General features: G+C 26.3%; 1 protein-coding gene across 7 annotated transcripts in view; it reads right to left on the bottom strand.

Annotated features, from left to right (window-relative positions):
• The window catches only part of LOC123264387 (nuclear factor 1 X-type), an 84,664-nt gene that overhangs the window by 5,086 nt on the left and 54,218 nt on the right, over window positions 1–25,360 (bottom strand). For 6 of the 7 annotated variants that reach the window (XM_044727667.1, XM_044727668.1, XM_044727669.1 and 3 more), the window contains exons 5-9: window positions 23,952–24,005; window positions 23,681–23,779; window positions 18,597–18,737; window positions 16,884–17,027; window positions 775–968 (exon numbers count right to left, since the gene is read on the bottom strand). In XM_044727667.1, coding sequence (XP_044583602.1) covers window positions 775–968; window positions 16,884–17,027; window positions 18,597–18,737; window positions 23,681–23,779; window positions 23,952–24,005 — 632 coding nt within the window. The remainder of the gene's footprint in view (window positions 1–774; window positions 969–16,883; window positions 17,028–18,596; window positions 18,738–23,680; window positions 23,780–23,951; window positions 24,006–25,360) is intronic. The other variant, XM_044727670.1, reaches the window with a different exon arrangement.

Below are 25,360 nucleotides of genomic sequence, written 5' to 3' on the forward strand. Positions count from 1 at the left end.
ATGTTACACTCATCGAGTCCTTTCGTTTGAGTACCCACATGCACTTTTCATATATTTTATAAATATCATATATATGAAATATATAAAATATATGAAAAATGCATGTGGATACTCAAATAAAAGCTCGTGATGAGTGTAACATCGGGATGAGCTTATATCCTTTAAAATATCATTAGTTGACGAGATACAATATCATTCCTGAAATATTGATATTTTTAAGAATATAAGCTCATCCCGATGATACACTCATAAAAAGCTTTCATTTGAGTACCCACATGCATTTTTCATATACTCATATATATAAATATATAAAATATATGAAAAATTGATGTAGGTACTTAAATAAAAGGTCTCGATAAGTGTAACATCAGGATGATCTTATATATTTAAAAATGTCAATATTTAAAAAAGTACAGTGCAATTTAACAAAAGTCATTATCATCAGAATTTTTTATTTTTTTTTAACTTATGGTAGAATGAACGAAAATAACTAAAATTAATTCAAGAAAAAAATTTTTAAATTAAGAAAATAATTTTAAAAAATTTGATTAAGAAAATTTTACTCCAAAAAAAATTTTTTTAATAGAACAATTGTTTTTTTTATATAAAAAACATATAGTTGTTTTTTTTTTTTTTTTTTTTTTTTTAATTCTTATTAATTAATTCCAATTTGAGTCTTAAGAAAAAAAGGTCTGATAATTATCAATAAAACACTAAAAGTGATTGGAGCATATAAAAAATGTATAATCGAAGAATGTTGAATCCGGAAGCTACCTGGGGTAGTTGCTGAGTGTTCTCAGCCTCTTGGCAAACGAACGTGACAAAGTCCGAGAGTGTGTCGTGACCATTTTCAGGATACTTGACGACTCCGCTTGAGACGGGATGCTCCGGTTGATAATAGGCAAGGCCGGACATCCCTCCGGCCTGGCCTGAGCCCCCGGCGAGCCCTTCGTGGGGGGAGTGCAGCCCTGAAACACAGTCCAATTCCATTAGTCACATCTGCAATTCCGCACAATCCAATCAAGTCGAATAAACCAATTATTATCAATCAATAATTCATGTCATACAACTAAACACATCTTAATTTAAATCTCAATTTCTCCAAACAGTTACCAGCTTTTATATTTTTCCCAATTGAAATATTTTATCATTCATTTTTTAATTTAATTGGCAATTTAATTGGCGGGGAAAAAAAATTTACCAAAGATTTAATTATCTATATTTTTTTAATAATCAATTTACATAAAATAAAGGAGGGTAATTTTTTTTAATAAGGCACTTGTATTGGTTGAAGCGCGACGCTGGCTGACTGTCAGTACATGTATATATCTGTCCGAAATTGCACATGTACGTCATTATTTTATACGAAGGACTTGGATCCAAGTATGTAAGGATAAGAAAAATAAAAATCGGATTTTTTAATGCGGATTTGGAGATTTAATAACGAAAAAAGGGCACACAGGATGTAATACAGAGTGCATTGTTTAGTTGAGCGAGAAAGAAGGAGAAAGCAAAAAAAAAAAAGAAGAGTTAGCTTAGGGGTGGGTGAGTACAGTAGAGTGGATGGAAAGAAGGAGGTTGTTTCGGTGATTTGTGGAGGGATAAAATGAATTGGTCGGTGTCATCGTATACTTGTACGTACCGTTGCATACGGTAGATATATTCATGTATCATATAGGTATGTATATTGTATATATAGATATAGATAGACATATACATATGCAATGTAAGGAAAAAGACCAGACGGTGGATACAAGTTAAGAGAATAAATCCTGGTTGTTCAATTGGATTTACACTTGTCCCTCGTCTTTCTTTACATAGATATCACGGTACTAATGCCATGGCTAGTTTTTATGGTTTTCAATTTTTTTTTTCTTAGATTTTATTGATGGAGAAATGTTTTTTTTTTATTTTGGAGACTGTTATTTATTTTTTTAATTTAAAAAACTTTAAGTAAAATAATGAAAAAAATTAGTCTTGACTTTAATTTGTGCCTTTTCAAGGTTTCATATTTTAACCGATAGTCAATTTATAATGATAAGTATTTAGACTGCATTCGAAAATGTTCTATCTCTAGATACGAAGAAATGACCTTGTATCTTGTGAATTATTGACATTTTTAAAGATATAAGCTCATCCTGACGTTAAACTCATCAAGACCTTTCATTTGAGTACCCACATCAATTTTTCATATATTTTATATATATTATATATATTTCAAATATATCATATATATGAAATATATGAAAAATTGATGTTGGTATTCAAATGAAAGGTCTTAATGAGTGTAACATCGGAATGAGCTTATATTTTTTAAAATGTCAATAGTTCACAAGATACAAGGTAATTTCTTAATTATTGACATTTTTCAAGATATAAACTCATTTCTATGTTACACTCATCAAGACCTTTCATTTGAGTACCCACATCAATTTTTCATATATTTTATATATTATATATATTTCACATATATCATATAAATAAAATATATAAAAAATTGATGTGGGTACTCAAATGAAAGGTCTCGATGAGTGTAATGTTGGGGTGAGCTTATATCTTTAACAATGTCATTATTTGACCAGATACAATATCATTTCTTAATTATTGACATTTTTTAAGATATAAACTCATTTCTATGTTACACTCATCGAGACCTTTCATTTGAGTACCCACATCAATTTTTCATATATTTTATATATTATATATATTTCACAAATACCATATATATAAAATATATAAAAAATGTCATGTGGGTACTCAAATGAAAGGTCTCGATGAGTGTAATGTCGGGATGAGCTTATATCTTTAAAAATGTCAATAGTTCATAAGATACAAGGTCATTTCTTAATTATTGACATTTTTTAAGAAATAAACTCATTTCGATGTTACACTCATCGAGACCTTTCATTTAAGTACCTACATGGCATTTTTTATATATTTTACATATATGGTATTTGTGAAATATATATAATATATAAAATATATGAAAAATTGATGTGGGTAGTCAAATGAAAGGTCTCGATGATTCTAACATCGAAATGAGTTTATGTCTTGAAATATGTCATCATTTGACAAGATACAATGTCATTTCTTAATTATTGACATATTTTAAGATATAAACTGACTGCAAGGTTGCTGGAAATAATAATGATAATAAATTATAAATGAATTGTTCTTATAAAGTTGAAATATGTCAAATATCTTATTTATTACTACTGTATTGATTCCCTAAAAAATAATCAGATTTATAAATTTTTCTTATCAAGTAATAATAAATATATAGTTCATTTCAACCCAGTTTTAGTTTAGAAGAAAAATGCACGGAAGTAAACAGAAATTTATTAAAATCAGTCATCTTAGAATTTAAATTAATTACACCGCAATGCGTCATTCCCTGAATACGCAAGATATTTCTCAAATAACTTGAATAAAATATTACTCTGCAATATCTCCTTGGTAAATAACAGTCTCTATTACTTTTCATAGTAAAAAAACAAAAAAAAACAAAACTAAACTAAAGTTTTTCAATTTTTTTAAAATTCTTAAAATTTTACTCTAAAAATTATTTAATTTAAAGCTACAATCTTAGTAACTTATATTCTTAAAATAATTAATCTATTGCTTTAATTAATTGTAGAATTAATTAAAAATCATAAAAGTTACTTTTTATTAAAATTACCCAAATAATACCCTTAAAAAAAATCAAGAGAAAAATCTTAAACCATAAAAATAACATTGAGTATTAAAATTATTTTTTTTAATTTAAGTAATTTTTATTTGATCCAAAATAAAATTGTTTTTTATTAAGAAAATTTCTTTAAAATTCTTTTCTAGATTCAAGATTTTTTTTTCTTAATTGTCTTCATAAAATTTATTTTTTTGAAATAAATTTTATTGAATCAAAAAAAAAATTTTTTTTTAATTAAAAAATTTTTTTTAATTAAAAAAATTTCTTAAAAATTCTTTTCTACATTTAAGATTTTTTTTTCTTAATTTTCTTCATAAAATTTATTTTTTTAATTCAAATAAATTTTATTGAATCCAAAAAAAATTTTTTTTCAATTAAAAAATTTTCTCTAAAATTCTTTTCTCCATTCAAGATTTTTTTTTCTTAATTTTTTTTATAAAATTACATTTTTTATTAATATATTTATATAAATAGTAAAAATTTTACTTTTTAGTGTAAAAAATTATTAATTAATAAATTTGCGCTTAAATTAAAAATTCCCCGCAATTTTTTACAGCAAACATTAAAATTTTATCCAAAAAAAATGGCATTAGTAACGTGATATGCAACAAACACATAAAAACAGCAATTGAAACTTAAATTAATAACATTAATAATAATAACAACAGCAAGAATATAAAAATATAATAAACAACAATTAATATTAACACATACATGAATAATAACGACATCCACATCACAATGTTCATAATACACACATGTAACAGGTGTATATAGTTTTATATACATGAAATAGGCTCTCCGTATATTTATACAATATATCATATATCATATATGATATAAAATATATAATATATGATGTAATATACGGGAGCATGTATGGAGACAGTGAACAACAGCAAGATCGAAAAAAACGTAATGTAACTTATATGTATGTATTTTGTGCATGTTATAGTGTGCAATATACATAATGGGTGTGGGCAGAGCTAGTGGACGGGTTTTCGGATAATAGATGGCCAGGATAGGAGCACAGATAGAGTAGATAGTAGATAGTAGATGTACTAAACTAAAGTTCAATAGATAAAGACAAAGAGTGAAAGATTTTAGTGATATTAGTATAGTGTTCATACGAAATAATTTTTGAATAGGTTTATACATATATATGAGTCGATTGAGGTCAATAAATTCCATCCAGCATACGACATACCCAGAGCTTTGCCCGTGTACAGTGAGTGAGACAGAATACGTAATGGTCTAATATCTTGCTAAGGAATAGCTGATGATACTGGTGACAGTGCATATGACAGCTTTAACTTGGATTCATGAGCATGCTTTTATTATTATTATTTTTTTTTATATTTGTATGGTCAGCGAAGAAATCTTGAAGCTTATTTTTTATTATCATTTTTGGGTTTATATTTATTATTTGGGAATTTAAATTTATTTATTCGCTTTTTGGAGATATTTATTAGTTTTTGAATGTAATTTTTATAAAAATGATTAAAAATTAAAGAGGAATTTTTTAAAATTTAATTTTTATAAAAATGATTAAAAATTAAAAAGAGGAATTTTTAATTTTTAATTTTTTGATAAAAAATTAAAAACTACTGGTAGAAAAATTTGTTAATATTTAATAAATTTTATTAAATTAATTTATTTAGAAATTAACACTGCAATTTTTTTTTTTAATTAGATCTGAAAAATTATTTATAAAAAATTGCATATAATTTTTTAAAGCTTCTAAAGAAGGAATTTTTCAACTAATTTTTTTTGATAAAAAATTAAAAAGTACTGATAGAAAAATTTGATAATATTTAATAAATTTTATTAAATTAATTTATTTAGAAATTAGCACTACAATTTTTTTTTTTTAATTAGATCTAAAAAATTGCATTTATAATTTTATAAAGCTTCTAAAAAAGGAATTTTTTAACTAATTTTTTTGATAAAACATTAAAAAGTACTGAAAGAAAAATTGTATATTTAATAAATTTTATTAAATCAATTTATTTAGAAATTAGCACTACAATTTTTTTTTTTAATTAGATCTGAAAAATTATTTCTAAAAATTTACAGTTATAATTTTTTAAAGCTTCTAAAGAAGGAATTTTTTAAATAAATTTTTTTTCTATAATTTATTTAAAAAATATGTGGCGTGGATTTATCAGGACTTTTTTGTGTGTGAATAGACATGTCCTTAAAAAATTTCTAAAAATTTTCAGTGTCATAATAATTTAATTAATATAAAAAGTTATTTTGTAAATTTTAATAAAAATTTTTTAATTATAAAATAACTTTGGGATTGAATTATTCTTGTAATATTATATTAAAAATTTACAGGAATAAATAAAGAAATTTGTTTAATTAATTTATCAATTTTTATTAGTTATTCTACCAGTGTATAAAATAAAAATTGAAAAAAATTTTTTTTTTAACAAAAAATAGTGAAATAAAATAATTTAATTAAATTAAAAAAAACCATAAAAATTTGATTGATTTAACGGGCGATCGGTTGGGAAAACAGAATTCCCAAGGACCATTGGCTAAATTAAATTTTTAATGCTCGGTAAAAATATAAAACACCTGCAAATTTAGTACATGCTCAGTAATTGAAACATTTGTCATTTATTGATATTGATATTGGCATTAAAATGAATAATTTGATTTGCTCCAATTTACAAGTTAAAGCTGTTTTTTAAATTTTTTCCATAAAAAAACATAATAATAATAAAAACACTAAAAATTATTTAAATAATTTCTCAATTAATTTTTAAATAAAATTAACAATAAATTTCAGTGATAAAAATTTATATAAAAAAAAAAATTCATTGCAAAACAGGGAGTAATAAATAGTACATGATTGGAAAGGTTTTAACAGACACACGAACAAGACAATTAAACAGACAGACAGACAGACATTGACGAGTTTACCGATTTAATATAATCAGATTGACGTACAATCGCAATCACCAAAACGGTGAAGTACGCAAATTAATAACACTGTCGAACATTTGTCTGTCTATCCATCTGTCTATAATACGTGAGTCCATGTTCATTAATAATTAATAATTAATATGGTACAATATATTATGCGTCTTTCAATAAAAAAAGTACATCCCAACAATGTTCATAAAATTAACAAAAAATTTCCGACGAACTATCGGAACAAGCAAAAAAGACACACATATACCGACACACAGTGCAAAAAAATAGCATATGCTATTACAAACTTAAAATATTTAAAGTTTGTAAAGAAATGAAATTTCAATAGATCGGCTGTGAGTGAATTTTATTTTGATTTTGTCAAGGTTTTAATATAATCACATGCTTGAAAAAACGTTTAAAGAGTTCTCTAAGGGGAATAAACTTGTGCTCACAACAAAATTCAACTTTTCTATGTATAACATCACCGGCAATCTATAAATCACGCGAAGCTCAGCCGTAGGGTAATTGAAAAAGCAAAAAGCTTTAATCTTTTATTTATCATTTATTATTTAGCTTTTTTTTTCTTTGATGTCTTTATTCGCTTTTTCTTTCGATTTATGTTTTATCAATATAGTTATTTTGATAAAATTGATTTTGGTAAATAGTTACAAATGTTATAAGTCGGTCACGAATACTTCGATCAAAATAATAACAATAATACATAATAATAATAACAATAATTAAATTAAAAAAAAAATTTTTTTCTAATATTTTCTTAATAGTAATAACAATAAAAAAAAAAAAAGAAAAAATAATAATAATAATAAATCAAAGATAGTTAATATTATAAGCCAGCTACCCGATCCAAATTGTTGGAGAATGACTAATTTTTCATTATTAATTGTTCACTATAATATTTTATCGGTATGAAGTCTCAATACCATCAGAGAAAAATTTAGGTGACGATAACAATTAATAATGAAAAATTACAAATATAAATAATGCTGTGAAGCGGGAAAGAATAGGAGTTACGGTAATTATTACGTGAAGCGTTCCACATTCACGTAACAGGATATTGGTAGGAAAGGATTGAGAAAGGAATGTGGAGAGGATCATCTTAATGTGAGTTTATAGAATATGCGAGAAAAAATTATTAGATAGCTCGGACTGGGATTCGAACCCAGAACCTTCCGAAGACATGTCGGCTACTCTACCATTTGAGCTATCCGGTCTATACTAAATTTCCTTTCGCTTATTCTATACTAGAAATTTGAATAGCGCGCTACGCGCGCGCCTAAATTTTAACCAATAATGAATCGTGGCCCGTTTTTTGCGAGTTTCGACCTTTGACTAACTTCAAGACTATCATGTATTTTAATTTAGAGGATACATTAAGCCACACCGTTCATCTTACGGCAAGCATTTTTACAAATATAAATAATGCTGTGAAGCGGGAAAGAATAGGATTATACACGGAAAAAAATAAACTGTAATAAATAACAGTCGATTTATAATAAGTAATGATCAACTGCTAAAAATTACTATTTCAAACAGTAAAATCGTGATTTTACTATTCACTTAATAATATTTACCATTTAAATGTTACAATTTACTCTTTACATGGAAGAAAATACTATTTCAAACAGTAATATTCGCTATATAAATGTCTAAAATGTTAAACTATAATAATTAACAATTCAGACTTTGATATTTATCATTTCGTACCTAAAAAATGATCTTTTCTGCCCTCCGGCCGGAAAGTGGCAACTTTCTGGCCGCTGCGCTAAACAAAGCTGCCACATTCCGGCTACGTCGAGCAGAAATAGTATACACACCTTGGCCAGTAAATAAGAAAGCCTCAGATCACATGTTTGTCAACCTCGGCTTCGCCTCGGCCAACAATTACATGTGATCTGAGACTTTTCTTATTTTACTGGCCTAGGTATGTAATATACTATATGATATGTAAAAAGTATAAAATAAAGTTAGTAAATTTCTAATACAAGCAACGTCAATATTTACAAAGTAAAATGGTAAATTTTAAACGCAACGCTAAAAATCAAACTAATTATTGACTTGCTTGGACTGGTAAAATGTATATTTTAAATAGTATATTACATACCTAGGCCAGTAAAATAAGAAAAGTCTCAGATCACATGTAATTGTTGGCCGAGGCGAAGCCGAGGTTGACAAACATGTGATCTGAGGCTTCTTATTTACCGGCCAAGGTGTGTATACTATTTTTCTGCTCGACGTAGCCGGAATGTGGCAACTTTGTTTAGCGAAGCGGCCAGAAAGTTGCCACTTTCCGGCCGGAGGGCAGAAAGTATACGACAAGGCCAGAAAGTTGGATTTCCTGGCGTATGGGATATGATGGCCGAGGCTACGCCTCGGCCATCATATCCCATACGTTAGGGCATCCAACATTCTGGTCGTGGGTTGTATACTATTTTTCTTGCTCTCCAGCCGAAAGTACGCAACCCCGGGGAATGGGTTTTGCCGGGGGTGAGGGGGGCGCCGCCCGACTTTTGCAAAGCCGAGGTTTTGCTGGTCGGGGCGGGGATAATAAAAAAGTAAAAATTAATAAATAAAAAATAAATAAGTTATTTTAAAGTTTACTAACAAATGCTCTGATTAAGAGAGATAACATGCACAGAACTCGTCACAAATATTTAAACTCGATTTAATAACAAAATTAATTTTTTTAAGTTGATTAAAAATTAGTTTTTAATTAGACGGCTAAGAAAGATTGAAATTAAATTATTAGAAGCTTGTAGAGTATATGGATTGTTTTATAAACATTGCTCTACTAGCTGTCAAAATATAAAAGAAAGCAAATAAAATTTACAAAAATTTTATATTATTTTCTAAAATTTTTATATAAATTATTTATGATGTATTATAATTAAATAGTTCATTAACAATAATCTAGTTAGAAATTATTTTTATTTATTTGACATTTTTTGGTTAGTTTTTGCGCTGACACGTTACAGACCATGTTGTGACTGTTATATACAGTTGAAACTCGCTGTATAGGCCGGTCGTGCCACGAAAATACGAAAGAAAGCGAGGTTCTATGCTGCCGGCCAGAAAATATGCGTAACGCGCATGCGTTAGAGCAGGCCATAAAATTTGCTCTTCCTGGAGTAAATTGCGTCCAGGAAGAGCGTACTTTCGGCTAGGAGAGCAAGAAAAGTATAATTTTTACTGTTTGAAATGTTAAATTCTCCTAGAGTAAGAGCCCATTCTTTTTCATCTGAGTTCCCTTTCTCCTCATAATATGGACTATATATTGAAATGGCAATTTTTACTCTTTGAAACTGTAATTTTTTAAGATGACAGAGTCGTTATTTACTATAATGACAGCTACTAATCACTTATTTTGGATATTAAATTATAAATTATGGCTTTTATACTTTCTACATTAAGTTCTGTAATATTTATATTTTTGCCACCCCGATGTCCGTTTTACTGTTTGAAACTATAAAAATTAACCGGAATCCGAGTGAATATTACAGTTTACTTTTTTCCGTGTAATATTAACTATCTTTGATTTATTAAATTTAAAACACCGATCTTCATATATTAAATATACATTAAAAATTCCTGGCCAAATGAGAATTACTCAGTCCAGCTTAATAGGTCACTGAATAGTAATTACGGATAGGTCTCGGATAGTTTAACTGGTAGAGCATTTGGCGCGTAACCAAAAGATCCAGGTTCGAGTCCTGGTCTGGGCTGTCCGAATTATTTTTTCAGACATTAAAAAAAGTTACACTGAGTAAAAAAATACATCTTTCTCTAATAATAATTGTCTAAACAAATTTTAATTGTTATCGTCACCTAAATTTTCTCTGATGGTATTGAGACTTCATACCGATAAAATATTATGGCGAACAATTAATAATGGAAAATTAGTCATTCTCCAACAATTTGGATCGGGTAGCTGGCTTATAATATTAACTATCTTTGATTTATTAAATTTAAAACACCGATCTTCATATATTAAATATACAATAATAATAATAATAATAATAATAATAGTAGCGATGAAAAAATAATTAAATCGTGCATATATATTTTGCAGGCTGCTAATTTAATTTAGCGTAATTATGATTTTATTAATTTATTCGTAATGCCCGGTTGTAATAAATAATGAATATGTAAATGAATAAATAAATAATTTTATAAAAGAAAAAATTAATTTTTGCACACAACACAGTACAGAAATATTTTTCTTGATTAATAAAAAAATTAAAAATAATCATTCACAAAGCATGTTTCGGATATTAACATTGATGAAAAAGTTTTTTAATTAAATTTAATAATTGTCTAGAAAATTATCTGTGAATTAATGATTATTAAAGTGCAAGCCCAAGTACAGATGTTAAACAGGGAAAATAATAAGAATAAGAACAAGAAATTTATATTAAAGAGAATAAGAGAGCAAGTTTCTTGAGAATGATATCTAGCGGAACATTATCATAAGATGAAACAAGTTTCAACCACTTTTGGTGGCATGTATGTGTGCAGATGTGGTGGCACGAGCACGAGATGGCCCAGAGTATGGGGTATGGATATGTAACATGTAGATAAGTGTAAGAGGGTGAAAAAGTGAGATACGTATAACATTATACAAGCAATACGGTAAACTTTGCGGGGCAATTTCATGGATGAACAGGTGTAAAAAGGAACTGAGACATTCTGAATAAAAGTTTATGGTAAATAAAGTGAGATAAAACAACTTTAACAAGATAATAACACTATATAGATATTTTCAAAGTATTTTAAGAGACATTTGTCAATGGCGGACCCGTTACATATTTTATGGTTCATATTGTTTTATTTTTATCATTTTTCCGGGTTTGATTTGTGCTCGTATTTTTTGAACTTGGAAATCTTCGATATATTAACATATTTAAAAAGACTCTAGTACTTTGATAAATTTTTTAAATAAAAAATTTTTATTGTAAATTTTTAACTAACAGAAAATAATTTAAAAAAATAATAAATTTCTTAATCTTGATTTTTTTTTAATAAAAAAAATTTAGTTAAATTATAAATTTTTTTTTTTAATTAAATTTTTGAATATATTTTTTTAGATGCGCGTAAATTTTATTTTTATTTTAATTGATTGAAGTCCAGGCGAAATTATTTTTAATGTTAGTTGAATTTCCATTAAATTATAAGTTAACACTTTTTATTATTACTGCACTAGCTTTTAAATGGAATTAAAAGTTATATAGAGGTTAATAAAGAGGTAGAATATTTTTTTATGTCATAATGATAAAAATCTTAATTATGCAAATTATCTTTAATGGAATTAATTCTCAAGTCGTGTTCATTGGCTATAATATTAACTCTAATTATTAAAATGGAATATTTTCATTTAATCAAAAGGAATTAAAATAGAAGGTAAAGTTAAATTTAATATCAATTTTTTAAATAATTAATTCTTTTTTCTACTAAAAAATTTATAATCGATTTTCAATATAATTTATAAATCTCATCGTTATCATTTTAAAAAAATCCCAACACTGAAAATATTTATCGGTACATTTTATCTGAATTATAGCTTCTTTATATAGCGTTAAAAAAAATCAATAACTTCACTGCTGTTATGTGGAAGAAAATAAAAAACTGCAATACGCGTTCTGAACAAACAAACTTCATAAAAAACTACCAACACAAATTTTATTTAGAGTTCATTATTTTCTTTTAAAGATAAATTTTCCTTGATCTTTTTGATAAAGTTGAATTTTACAAAATTAAAAAAAAAAAACATTTTTATTAAATTGTAACACGAAGTGAATGATAAAATAAAATAGAATAATAATTATTATAATGACACTTGTTTGTAAAAAATAAATCCGTGTTGGAGCCGCGGACAGTGTAATAAAACGTGTGTAGTGAAAATAAAACGAAAAGTAGAGAGAAAAGTGTAGGCATCAAATAAATAATAATGAGAAGCAACCTGACGTGACATCAATGTTAAAGTTGCTTGAATAATTATTATTTTTAAAAGTTTTGTATTTTTATATACTATAGGGTATATATATATTTTATACTAATTTATATTACATGTTCATTTTCATACTTGTGTGCATAGTTTACACCCAGAAAAAGAAATGCTTGTGATTGAGAATTTTAAAGCCACACACAGTTATCATATCATTAGAAATAATAATAATTATAATTATTATTATCTAGTGCATTCTTTTCGGTAAAAACTTTTTTGCATCCCACAGTAATCAAAAGTTTAAATAAAAAAAAATAAAAATAATAATAATAAAATGAAATATGATAGATATATTATAAATATGCAAAAACACGTACGTACAATAAATGTCAAGTTAACAAGACGCACGTTTAAACATCCCCGCAAGAAAGTAAATTTGTATTGATATATATTTATTGTGTAATATATAGAACACATCAGGAGGGGTACCAAGATGGAGACTAAGAAGAACTATTACTGTATATTGCAATGGTTTATGAGCGACAAAACGGTTAATCAGTGCAAAATCAGAGGTCTTACTGGGATAAATTGGAACTGTTCCAGCAAATTGAAAAAATTAAAAAAACAAAAAAATGACATTTTTCTATGTTACACGGCTTTTATTTATTATGGAAAAAGTGATAATTTAATGTTGGGAAATTGATTAAGTTGTTGTCATATTATGATTAAATTACAAGGACTTCTTTTGTAATCAAGTGAATTATGGTTCAGTTTCTTTTTATTCTTTTGTCATTTATTATCAGAATATTAAGAGAGTAAATTAATTTCTTTTTTTCAAGTTCTTAAGGAAGTACGAGCGCTAGGCAGGGTGGGGATAGGTATCGACTCTAGCGCGGTAACGGGAGAGCAGTAACAATATGATTTTTCTCAATATATAGATATACATTTAACATTGGCTAATGGCGGCATTTATTTTTCTTTTAATTAATACACTTTAATTAGTCGGGCAAATGTACATTTTTTTAAATTAAATTTATCACTAATATATTTACTTTCATTCATAAGTTTTTTAAAAATATTCACCGACAGTTTTACGAGAAAAATACAGAAATGTATCAATGTTTGGGGGTTACCCCATAAGACCAATGTTAAATTGCTCAACTTTAAAGTTAATTATTTATTTAAATGATCGGGCAATCTCCTTCAAATTTTCGGAATTTGTTTAGACATATTTAAACTTCATATTAAAAAAAAATCAAGCCTTTTATCAAAAGTTGCCTTGGTGCTCGTACTTCCTTAACTAGACGGAAAAAAGTAAACTGAAATAAATAATAGTCGATTTATAGTAAGTAATGATCAACTGGAAAAAATTATCATTTCAAACAGTAAAATCGTGATTTTAACAATCACTTTCTAATGTTTATCATTTAAATGCTGCAATTAATTATTTATATGGAAGAAAATACTATTTCAAACAGTAATATTCGTTATGTTAAAGTCGTAAATGTTAAAATATAATAATTAAGAATTTTGACTTTGATATTTATCATTTCGTACCTAAAAAATGATCTTATGATATGTAAAAAATATAAACTACAGTTACTAAATTTCTATACAAGCAACGTCAATAGTTACAAAGTAAAATGGTAAATTTTAAACGCAACGCTAAAAATCAAACTATAATTATTGATTTGCTTGGACTGGTAAAATATATATTTTAAGAGCAGAATTTTTACTGTTTCAAATGTTAAATTCTCCGAGTGTGAGACCTTCCCCTTCTCCTCATAATATAGACTATATATTGAAACGGCAATTTTTACTGTTTGAAACTGTAATTTTTTAAGATAAGAGAGTCGTTATTTACTAAAGTGACAGCAACTAATCACATTTTCGATATTAAATTATAAATTGTGGCTTTTACACTTTCTACATTAAGTTTTGTATTATTTACATTAGTGCCACCTCGATATCCGCTGTGCTGTTTGAAACTATAAAAATTAACCGGAATCCGTGTGAATTTTACAGTTTACTTTTTTCCGTGTATTGTTATTACAATTGAAATAGTATAAAATTACTATTAAATTTTTTATCAAGAAAAAAATCTTTAATATAATTTTTAAAAAAATATTCTGACTAAAAATTTTCAGAACAATTTAATCTTCAATTTTAAAATTTAATGAGTTAAAAAAAAAATATTCACATCTTGGTACCTTTCCATAAAATATATAAAATACAAATTAAAAATAAAAATAAGAAGAAAATACAAATAATAACATAGAGAAGTTGATAACATAAAATATATTATCGGAAATTTAATAATATAATATATAATACAGCCGTGCTAACATTCGTCTACGATAAATACGTGTACATGTCGCAAAAGGTATATATTTACATAATACGTATATGTAGAACAACGAAATTTGTGACAATGTACCTTTTAGTCGAGTATGCGAGCTCTCTTTGAAATGCTCGGGCTCAGACTGAAACAGAGATCACGCGTAATCCGCGATTAGTGATTCCCAGATTTTATCCACTGTTGCTTTTTATTTTTCACGATAAACTTTATAAACTTTATAAACTTTCTGGCTAACTGTAACTGTCTCCTGTTTAGCCGTGCTAGCTCGAGAATTACCACATGCAGTCAGAACGGCATAATGCAATAATATAATACCTAAGTAGCGAGACCTCGGGCAGGAGTTAAACCAACGATCAACCCCTAAGACCGCCGTCTTATACTTTAAATCCACTTTTAATCCTTTGATGCATATACCTCCTTTTTCGGCGCACAACTTTTTAAAACTTATACTTAACTCTGATGCTGTTTAAACTTTAACTTATTCAATTTCATTTTCTCTGTTTGCTGCCTCCTTACCTGCCCTGCTATTCCACTAATTAATTAATTAATTAATCAACTAATTAATTAACTAGAGACAACACGGAAAAAATATAAGTGGACTAATTTCATTTATAAATAGGATTTATTGCAGTTTTAAATAGCGAGTCTCTCCAGTGTAATACTGTAAAAATTACATTATTTCTGAGACATATACCAACTAGTTTCATTAAAAACCTATGACATTTTATAATAGTAAAAGGTTCAAACCTTTTAATTTCGTTCTCACATTTAATAACTCACGCTGTCATTTTTCGTATTAATTATTTACATTTCGATAATTGAGCTTGAGAGTTTCTCGAATTACAGGCTCAGCTGTAATAATTCACAGTATATTTGTTATTATCGATAATTAGTAGCTGACACTTTAAATCTTATTCTTACAATTGAGAATACATTTATTCTGATAAAATTAAAAAATTCATCACCGATAAATCGAAAATTTTAAAGTTTAAGTTATTAACTATTAATTTATCAATAAATAACTTCAAAAATAATAAGTAACTTCTAGTTAAAACTTTCATCCAACTTAAAATACATTCCAAGTTGTAAAATTAGGTATTTACAATTGTCTTTGCATTATTACAAGATACACTGAGAGGAAAATTTTCTGTTGAAAGAAAATCAGCTACATTGTAATAATAAATTAATTTGTTTCATATTTTAAACAATTTTATTTCTTAGCTGAATAAATTGAAATTTTTATCAGTAACTTTTTTATTAAAAAAAAAAGTTTTCTAAATTTGGAAAAAAACAATTTTAAGTAGACAACTTCAAAATTTTTATCCAAAATTCTTTTTTATCAACTATTATAATTAACTTTTTTAACTATTAATTTATCAACAAATAACTTTAAAAATAATAAGTAACTTTTAGTTAAAACTTTCATCCAGCTAAAAATACATTCAAATTATACTATTATAAAATATACTCTCAATTATTACAATGTAAAGTGTAATTATTTTAGTTTTTTCTAAAAAGGAGCTCTCTTTACTCTAAAAACTGTTATTTTTCCAATTATATTTTTTCCGTAAGCGATGCCTAGCTCAGAGTGGGTTTATCGCACACTGGATAATTGTTTTTATTATCATTGTGGACGAAATCAATTGGAAGAGAGACGGAAGAGAAACATAAAGGGTGTGTATTATTTTTTGTTATTAATGAAACCAAAAAAAAAATAATAATAATAATTAAAGAAAATATCTGATGTTTAGTTTCAATACCAAAAAGTGTATGGATAATTTTGTTTCAATTATATAAAAAATTTTAATTATTATTATTATTATTTTTGTATTGAAAATACATTGTCACTTATTTGTTGCCGTTGCGCGGTTCAATGTACCTTTGGGATGTGATTGTATAAATTTTGTTTGATTAATATATTATTTATAATTAATAATTATAATTGTAAATACCTGTTTGAGAGTGAGGTGAATCGATTCCACGGTGGCCGTCTTCGGGCCTGAGGACCGGTGAAAAACTTGGGGCGCTTGATACTGATACCGTTGGTGCTTTGTCAGTCTTGTCGTTCCTTATAAGCTGGTGTACTGGTGGTGGACCTTTAATTGTTTTAATTATTTTTTTTTTAATAAAAAACTTTTAATCATGTTTAATTAAACTTTATTATTATTATTATTATTGTTATTATTATTATTATTATTATATTATTATTAAGAGAATTTTTATGATCATAATTTATTATGATAAGTATTTAGGCTGCATTAGAAAATGCTCTATCGCTAGATACATAATTAAGAAATGACCTTGTATCTTGTGAACTATTGACATTTTTGAAGATATAAGCTCATTTCAACATTACCCTCATCGAGACCTTTCATTTGAGTACCCACATCAATTTTTCATATATTATATATATTTATATATATGTATATGTGAAAAATGTATGAAAATGCATGTGGATACTCAAATAAAAGCTCTTGATGAGTAAAACACTGGGATGAGCTTACATCTTTAAAAACATCAATAATTAAGAAATGATCTTGTATCTTGTCTATTACTGATATTTTTGAAGATACAAGCTCACTACGACATTATACTCATCGAGACCTTTCATTTGAGTACCCACATAAATTTTTCATATATTTTATATATATATATATATATATATATATATATATATATATATATATATATATATATATAAATAAATATATGAAAAATTGATGTGGGTACTCAAATGAAAGCTCTTGATGAGTGTTACATCGGAATGAGCTTATATCGTTAAAAACATCAGTAGTTAACAAAATGCAACAGTCATTCCTTAATTCTTAACATTTTCGTAAATATAAGTCCATTCTGATGTTACACTCATCGAGATCTTTCATTTAAGTACCCACATGCACTTTTCATATATTTTATAAATATCATATATATCAAATATATAAAATATATGAAAAGTGCATGTGTGTACTCAAATGAAAGCTCTTGATGAGTGTAACATCGAAATGCACTTATATTTTAAAAAATGTCAATAATTAAAAAATGACCTTGTATCTTGTGAACTATTAACATTATTAAAGATATAAGCTCTCCCCGACATTACACTCATCGAGACCTTTCATTTGAGTACCCACATCAATTTTTCATATATTTTATATATTTATATATATGAATATATGAAAAATATAAGAAAATGCATGTGGGTACTCAAATGAAAGCTCTTGATGAGTGTAACATCGGAATGAGCTTATATCGTTAAAAACATCAGTAGTTAACAAAATGCAAGTCATTTCTTAATTCTTAACATTTTCGTAAATATAAGTCCATTCTGATGTTCCACTCATCGAGACCTTTTATTTGAGTACCCACATGTACTTTTCATATATTTTATAAATATCATATATATTAAATATATAAAATATATGAAAAATGCATGTGGGTACTCAAATCAAAGCTCTTGATGAGTGTAACATCAGGATGAGCTTATATCTTTAAATACGTCAATATTTGAGAAAGTACAGTTAATTAATTTTGTTGTTAGTGTATTTTAATTATTTATTACAGCAATAATAATAATTATAATAATAACTATTAATTTTTAAATGAATAAAATAGAATTCTAACAACAATAAAATAAAAAAAAATATAAATAAAAAACATAAGCTTACTGAAGCTAGCCGCGGGCTGAGCATGATCCGCGGCGGACGCCGCGGAAGGAGGGGTATAGCTGCTGCAGTAGTACGGCGGGTGCTCTATTTTGATCGCGTTTATTTGAGGCTGCATGTCGCTGAGGTCATGCAGTATGGACGCTGAAACCAGACGTACACGCATTACGCTGCATTATTTTTCGTTCCACCTGAAGCTTAACTTTATTCTCAACAAATCATATTATCCACACACTCCCCTCTTACATTAAACATTACACATCACACGTCACACATTACATCTACATTTACCACTCTATATATATTCATACCTTCATACATTCATGAATATTCATTCCTTTTGCGCTATTTTTATTAATAAACTTTTATAAAATAAAAGTAATATAAATTTTTTGAAATTACTTCACTAAAATATAAATATCAAAAAAATGTAAAAATAAAAAACAACCAACTCGGTAACAAAAAATATAACAAACAACGTAATAACATCGCACATTTAATATCACGAGTCTTTTAGATTTGGAAGCTAACATGAACAAAGTTACTTCGAGCATTGTTAGTTTCTATAAATATAAACGGGTTGCATACTAATCTGCAGTACATATATATATATATATATATATGTATACATTTGTAATAATAATATATAGCTAGCACACGTTTACGTATGCGTACGCGTTGTTACCGAGCCTCGAGTCAAGTAGAAGCTTTCTTACTTGCATTCAGACGTTTAAAATAATTTAACATCAATTCTTACTCATACAATCAACAATACATTATTTGCCCTATTTAATTACTGTACTTAAGGGGTTATACGCGCTTAGAAGACCAAAAAAAGGGATTTTTTAATTATTTTTGCTGAAGAAACTTTTTTATTTATTAATATGAAGATTTTTAGACACACTGATAGAAGGATTTAGTTCTATTTAATAAGATTTAGTAACAGATACTAATTGATTTAGTAGCAAACTTTTCATTACCAAATATTTAGTACTAGGTACTAAATCGTTTATTAAAGCGCATTTAATTCCACCAAATAAATATTTAGTAGTATTTAACAAATGATTTATTAGTACTCAATAAATCGTTTATTGGTATCAAATAAATTAATTTTTTAGCTAATTTTAGCGAGTAGCCTAACTTTTTAATTTAAAATAAATAAAAATAATTAGAATAAATAATTTTAAGTAAAAATATAAGGTATTATAAAGAAAAGAATCTCATTAAATTATATTTTTTTGTTCGAGACATGTATAAAATTTAAAATTAAACAAATTTTTAACATATCAATAATAAACAAATTAAAAAATGTAAACTAAACTCCACTGAGAAAAGACATAAAAAGTTTGGAAAATCCAAAAGTGCACGCCTCATAATCTCATTTTTCACAATAAAATTAATTAAAATAAATGATAAAAAGCAAAATAATAAAAAACAGATAGCTCTGCTATGGTTAGTGGCGCCATAACTCTGAGGTGAGGAAAAAAAATACTATAATAAAATGTATAGATAGATATACAATAAAATCCACAGTCATAAATTAGTTTTTTTTAAATAATAATTTAACGACAGTGAATTGAATGCTCATATTAATTAAGAAAATCTGTCGTGTATTACTTTAGATAATAAAAAAAAAATTATTCCGGTACGATCATTTTTTCGACCAATTTCCCTGCCACATACACCCATCCATACACGGACGTCCAGAAAAGATTATGTTTAATGTTATTACTTACTATGTTAAATAAAAAAATTGTTATTGAAATAAATTTTATGTGCCTGACAAATTATTTGACTTGATATAAGTGTACTCATATTAATCTGTAAGTGCGATATAAATAACAAAAAATCAATTTCAGTTTCGAGAAAACTGCTTTTTTTATAATGTCGAGAGTAGAGCACAACCTCAACGCTTCGCTTATGAGGCGTGCAATAGAAGATATTTATTGGGAGTAAGTCCCGTGTAAAAATGATATGATATCATTATGAAGCTCATAATAAATATCATAATGAATCTCATATTTTGGCACTAATATGAGATTCATATATGAGCCATATCAATACTTTGGAAACCCGTAATAAGTAAAATACATGTGAGAACGAATCTTTCTTAAGTAGATTAGTAAAATTTTAATTTTTTCTGTTAATCAGAGGAAATGTATAACAATTGAGAAAAACAGTATTTTTATCATGCACTATACTGTTGAACTACTTAACTTTCCTCCTTGATTTTTTTAACTTGGAAGAATATTTAGAAAAACATTGACTATCTTGGTTTAAAAAAAATTTTTAACTGAAAAATTTTTTTCGTCTTAAGATAATTATTTTTTATTTTGAAAACAATTTATATCGTCCTAAAAATTTCTTTAATTTAATTATTTTGCATTATTTCCTGTATATAGTTATGACTCAATAACTTTATATCACGATTTAAAAAGACTAAAAATATCATTATGATTTTATGCAGATATGACCATCATTACCATTAAACTTTGAATTCAATTTAATATCATTATGATTTCATAATGAAATAATGTTAATATCATCATGGAGATACTATCCTAACGAATTTCCAACAGTAAAAAAAATTTTTTTTCTTGAATTATGAATAAAAGGCAACAATATCATTACAATATCATGATGAATTTGAAAAATTTCAGCCTGATTCCATCATGAGTTTACGCAGATACTATTATGACTTCAGTATGAAATTATGCGTTTGTCACTATGGATTGGTCACGAATCCCCATGTGACCGATCCGTGTAGATCAAATTTTATAATAAAACATAATCAAATTATTAGAAATTTTCTTTCTCCAACAAGAAAAATAAAAATTTTATAATCTAGTTAAAAAAAATTCGTTTCCATAAGTATTTTACTTATTACAGGTTTCAAATGTATTGATATGGCTTTTGTATGAATCTCATATTAGTGTCAAAATATGAGATTCATTATGATATTCATTATGAGCGTCATAATGATATCATATCATTTTTACACGGGGTGTGTTTTTAAAGGTTTAATAAATCTCCCAAAATCGAGCTGAATAAAATAATCTAAGTTTATAACATAAACATTGGAATTAAAGCATAGCCATCTACTGACAAAACTTGCCAAAGAAATATTTAGTACCTGTTACTAAATATTATTTGGTGCAACTAAATATTTATTTCCATATAATAAGGCTTCGTTCATATGAAGAAATCATTTATTAAACTGTAACAAATATTATTAATGGGTACAAAATATTTGTTTCTCCCAAATAAATGAATAAAAATTTTGTTACTAAATCAGTTTAGTACTCCGTACTAAATCTTTCTATCAGTGCATAAAGTAATCACTAACTTTATTAATAAGTTATTTTTTTACAAATAATTATTTTTGTAGCTTCTGTAAAAGATCTCCGGAAGGTTCTTTAAAAAAGGTTACTTGCGGTGAGCACGATATCAGTTTGAATCATCGAAATTCAAAAATCCAAAAAAATTCCGCTAATATAAGATATTACCTAGGGATTAATCGAAGGAAGAATGAAAATATCTATTTTTAACAAAGTTAAAGCTTGAAAAAAAAATTATCGATTTTCGATGAAAATTTTAGCCTTTAATTGTTTATAAAAAAAAGTATTTAGCGGAATTATTAATCCTTGGATCAATTGCTGGAAAATATAGTTAAGAAAATTGAGTAAAAATTAGAGATAGATTTTTTTCGGTTCTTTTTTTAGTTTTGACAGAGGGTTTGGTTAAATGCAAGTTATTAATTGTTTTAATTTTATTAAAAATTTTTAATTTGTGATTTAAGAGAAAATTCACGGCCTATTTATTATAAAAAAAAATTAACTACTTGTTTTTCTTTTAGTGTTTATTAAAAAAAAAATGAGTCATTTAGAAATATTTTAAATTTTTTATTTAAAAAAATTCAATAAATTTTTCTATTTAAATTAATAATAAAATTCAATGGCGAGAAATTATCTAAGAGGTTTAGCGCACTTAGGATGCCGAAAAAAAGGGATTTTTTAATCATTTTTTCTGAAGAACATTTTTTATTTATTAATATGAAAATTTTTAGACATGTAGTAGTCGCTAACTTTATTAATAAGTTATTTTTTTACAAATAATTATTTTTGTAGCTTCTGTAAAAGATCTCCGGAAGGTTCTCTAAAAAAGGTTACTTGCGGTGAGCACAATATCAGTTAGAATCATCGAAATTCAAAAATCCAAAAAAATTCCGCTAATATAAGATATTACCTAGGGATTAATCGAAGGAAGAATGAAAATATCTATTTTTAACGAAGTTAAAGCTTGTCAAAAAAATTATCGTTTTCGATGAAAATTTTAGCCTTTAATTGTTTATAAAAAAAGTATTTATAGCGGAATTATTAATCCTTGGATCAATTGCTGGAGAATATAGTTAAGAAAATTGGGTAAAAATTAGAGACTGATCGGTTCGGGTGTTTTTGATAAATCTTGCTCACCGACTTTGAAAATACAGTTTTGAGAAAAAGAAGTTTAAAGTTTATAAATATAAGTATAACTTTAAAAATATTTGTTCGATTGATATTAAATTTCTAAAAAAATTAAAAAAAAAGATTTTTTTAAGAATTCTAATTGTGCATAAAAAATTTTAGAGAATGCATTGAATAATTTTTTTTGTAATTTTTTTTAGAACTATAAAAAATTTTTAATAAAACAATTCCTGAAGGCTTGAAAAAGTTTTATGAATTATAAAAAAATAATAAGTTAAGTTCGTATAACCCCTGAAGATTCCTTTAGCTAACTAAAAAATTTATTTTCATTCCACAAATTTTTAAAAAGTAACTTAATTGATAAAAATTAAAATTTTCTGTTTTTTGTACGGTAATAATTAATTAATTATTTTTTAAAGATAAATAATAATTGTAAAAGGTCGTGGATACTTTCAAAAGGTATTGAGACCTATCTAAAATAAATTACCTTTCGAAAGCATCCATTAAGAGTTTAAAAAGATTAGAGTTTAAACAAGAAGAAATTTATCCGTAAATTTTTCATCACAAGTGACTTTATTGGCTAATTATGTAAAAAGTATCTAATTTGTTTGGACACCGTCGTACCTTTTGAAAGCATCCAAAGCTCCTTCGAGCTGAAGACACCGGTCGCGAGGATAGTGTCGTTGCAGACGACACCGTTATACAGTTCATGGTAACCTCCACCTGAGAACAAATCCACAATTCTTATGTTTATTTTTCATTTTTTTATCTTACAATCTTTTAGATATCCAACTCCTTCTCTCTATATTTTTCCAAAATTTAGGCTTAGATTTAATCAGTTTTATCTGGCTAGTGTCGCATTTTGATGGCGGAGTTAATTATTTGTGATTAATACCTTTTCGTCGCCTCTCCTCTTCTTTGTTAGCGTTGCAGATTCCGTTAAGTACTTCTGGAAAATAAAATTATTGAATTTTAATTTAAAAAGTGTTTTTTTAAGTTAAATTTTGAATTAAATATTTTTTTTGTACACTAACAAAAAATTAACTTGATTTAATTAATCAATTTTGAACCAAAAAGAAAACACGTAAAAAAATTTTTTTTGCTTGATTTACGATAAGTAAATTTATAAAATTAACTATTTTGGTTGATAAATCACCTTAATTTTTGTGTTAATAAATTAAAATTTAATTAAATTACATTAGGTAATTTTTGTAAAATACTTTATAAGCTTATAAAAGAATTTAATAATAATCTGAAATGTAAAATTTAGTGTCATTGCAAAGGTCTTGAATTGAATTTGTGCCTTTTCAAGGTTTCGTATCATAGTCAATTTATGATGATAGATATTTAAGCTGCATTCGAAAATGCTCTATCTCTAGATACATAATTAAGAAATGAGCTTGTATTTTGCAAACTATTGACATTTTTTACTATATAAGCTCATTCCGACGTTACACTTATCGAGAGCTTTCATTTGAGTACCCACATGCATTTTGATATATTTTTCATATATACATATATATAAATATATAAAATATATGAAAAATTGATGTGGGTACTCAAATCAAAGATCTTGATGAATGTAACATCGGGATGAGCTTATATCTTTAAAAAAGCCAAAAGTTAAGAAAGTCCAATGAAATTTACCATAATTACGAGATGACCTTGTATCTTGTAAGCTATTGACATTTTTAAAGATATCAGCTCATTCCGATGTTACACTCATCGAGACCTTTCATTTGAGTACCCACATCAATTTTTCATATATTTTATATATTTATATATATATTAGGGTGGCGCAAAAAAATCGACTATTTTTTTTTTTTGAGTCTTGAGTGAAAAAATATTAGTTTTTAATGTTTTAAGAGCCCTCACCAAAGGACAGCTTGAAAAAAAATTTTTAAGAGGTCACTCCAAATTTTTTAAAATTTCAAAAATCGTCAAAAATCGAATTTTTTTTTTTTTTAATTTTTTTTCTCGTTACGGTATGATTTTATAGACCAAAAAAAATAAGTTTCTGAAAGTTTTAGTTCAAAATTTAAATTTTGAAAGGTCGCTTATAATTTTTTTTTTTTTTCTTCAATTAGTCATATCGCCGACTTTAAGTGATGGGAGTAGTACGTTGGGGTCTTTTTGGTTTGAAAAAATCTTAACCTACGCGGCAAGGTCAAATCTCAACCAAGCTGGTTTCTAAGACCAGCTTGGGATTCGAACCCACGTCTGGCAGTTGATTAAATAAAATTATTAAATTAAAAAAAAATTATATTTTCTATGTTGTGCTTGATTTTTAGTTCATCTCGTGAT

This window comes from Cotesia glomerata, linkage group LG4, assembly GCF_020080835.1.
Source record: "Cotesia glomerata isolate CgM1 linkage group LG4, MPM_Cglom_v2.3, whole genome shotgun sequence".
NCBI lineage: Eukaryota > Metazoa > Arthropoda > Insecta > Hymenoptera > Braconidae > Cotesia > Cotesia glomerata.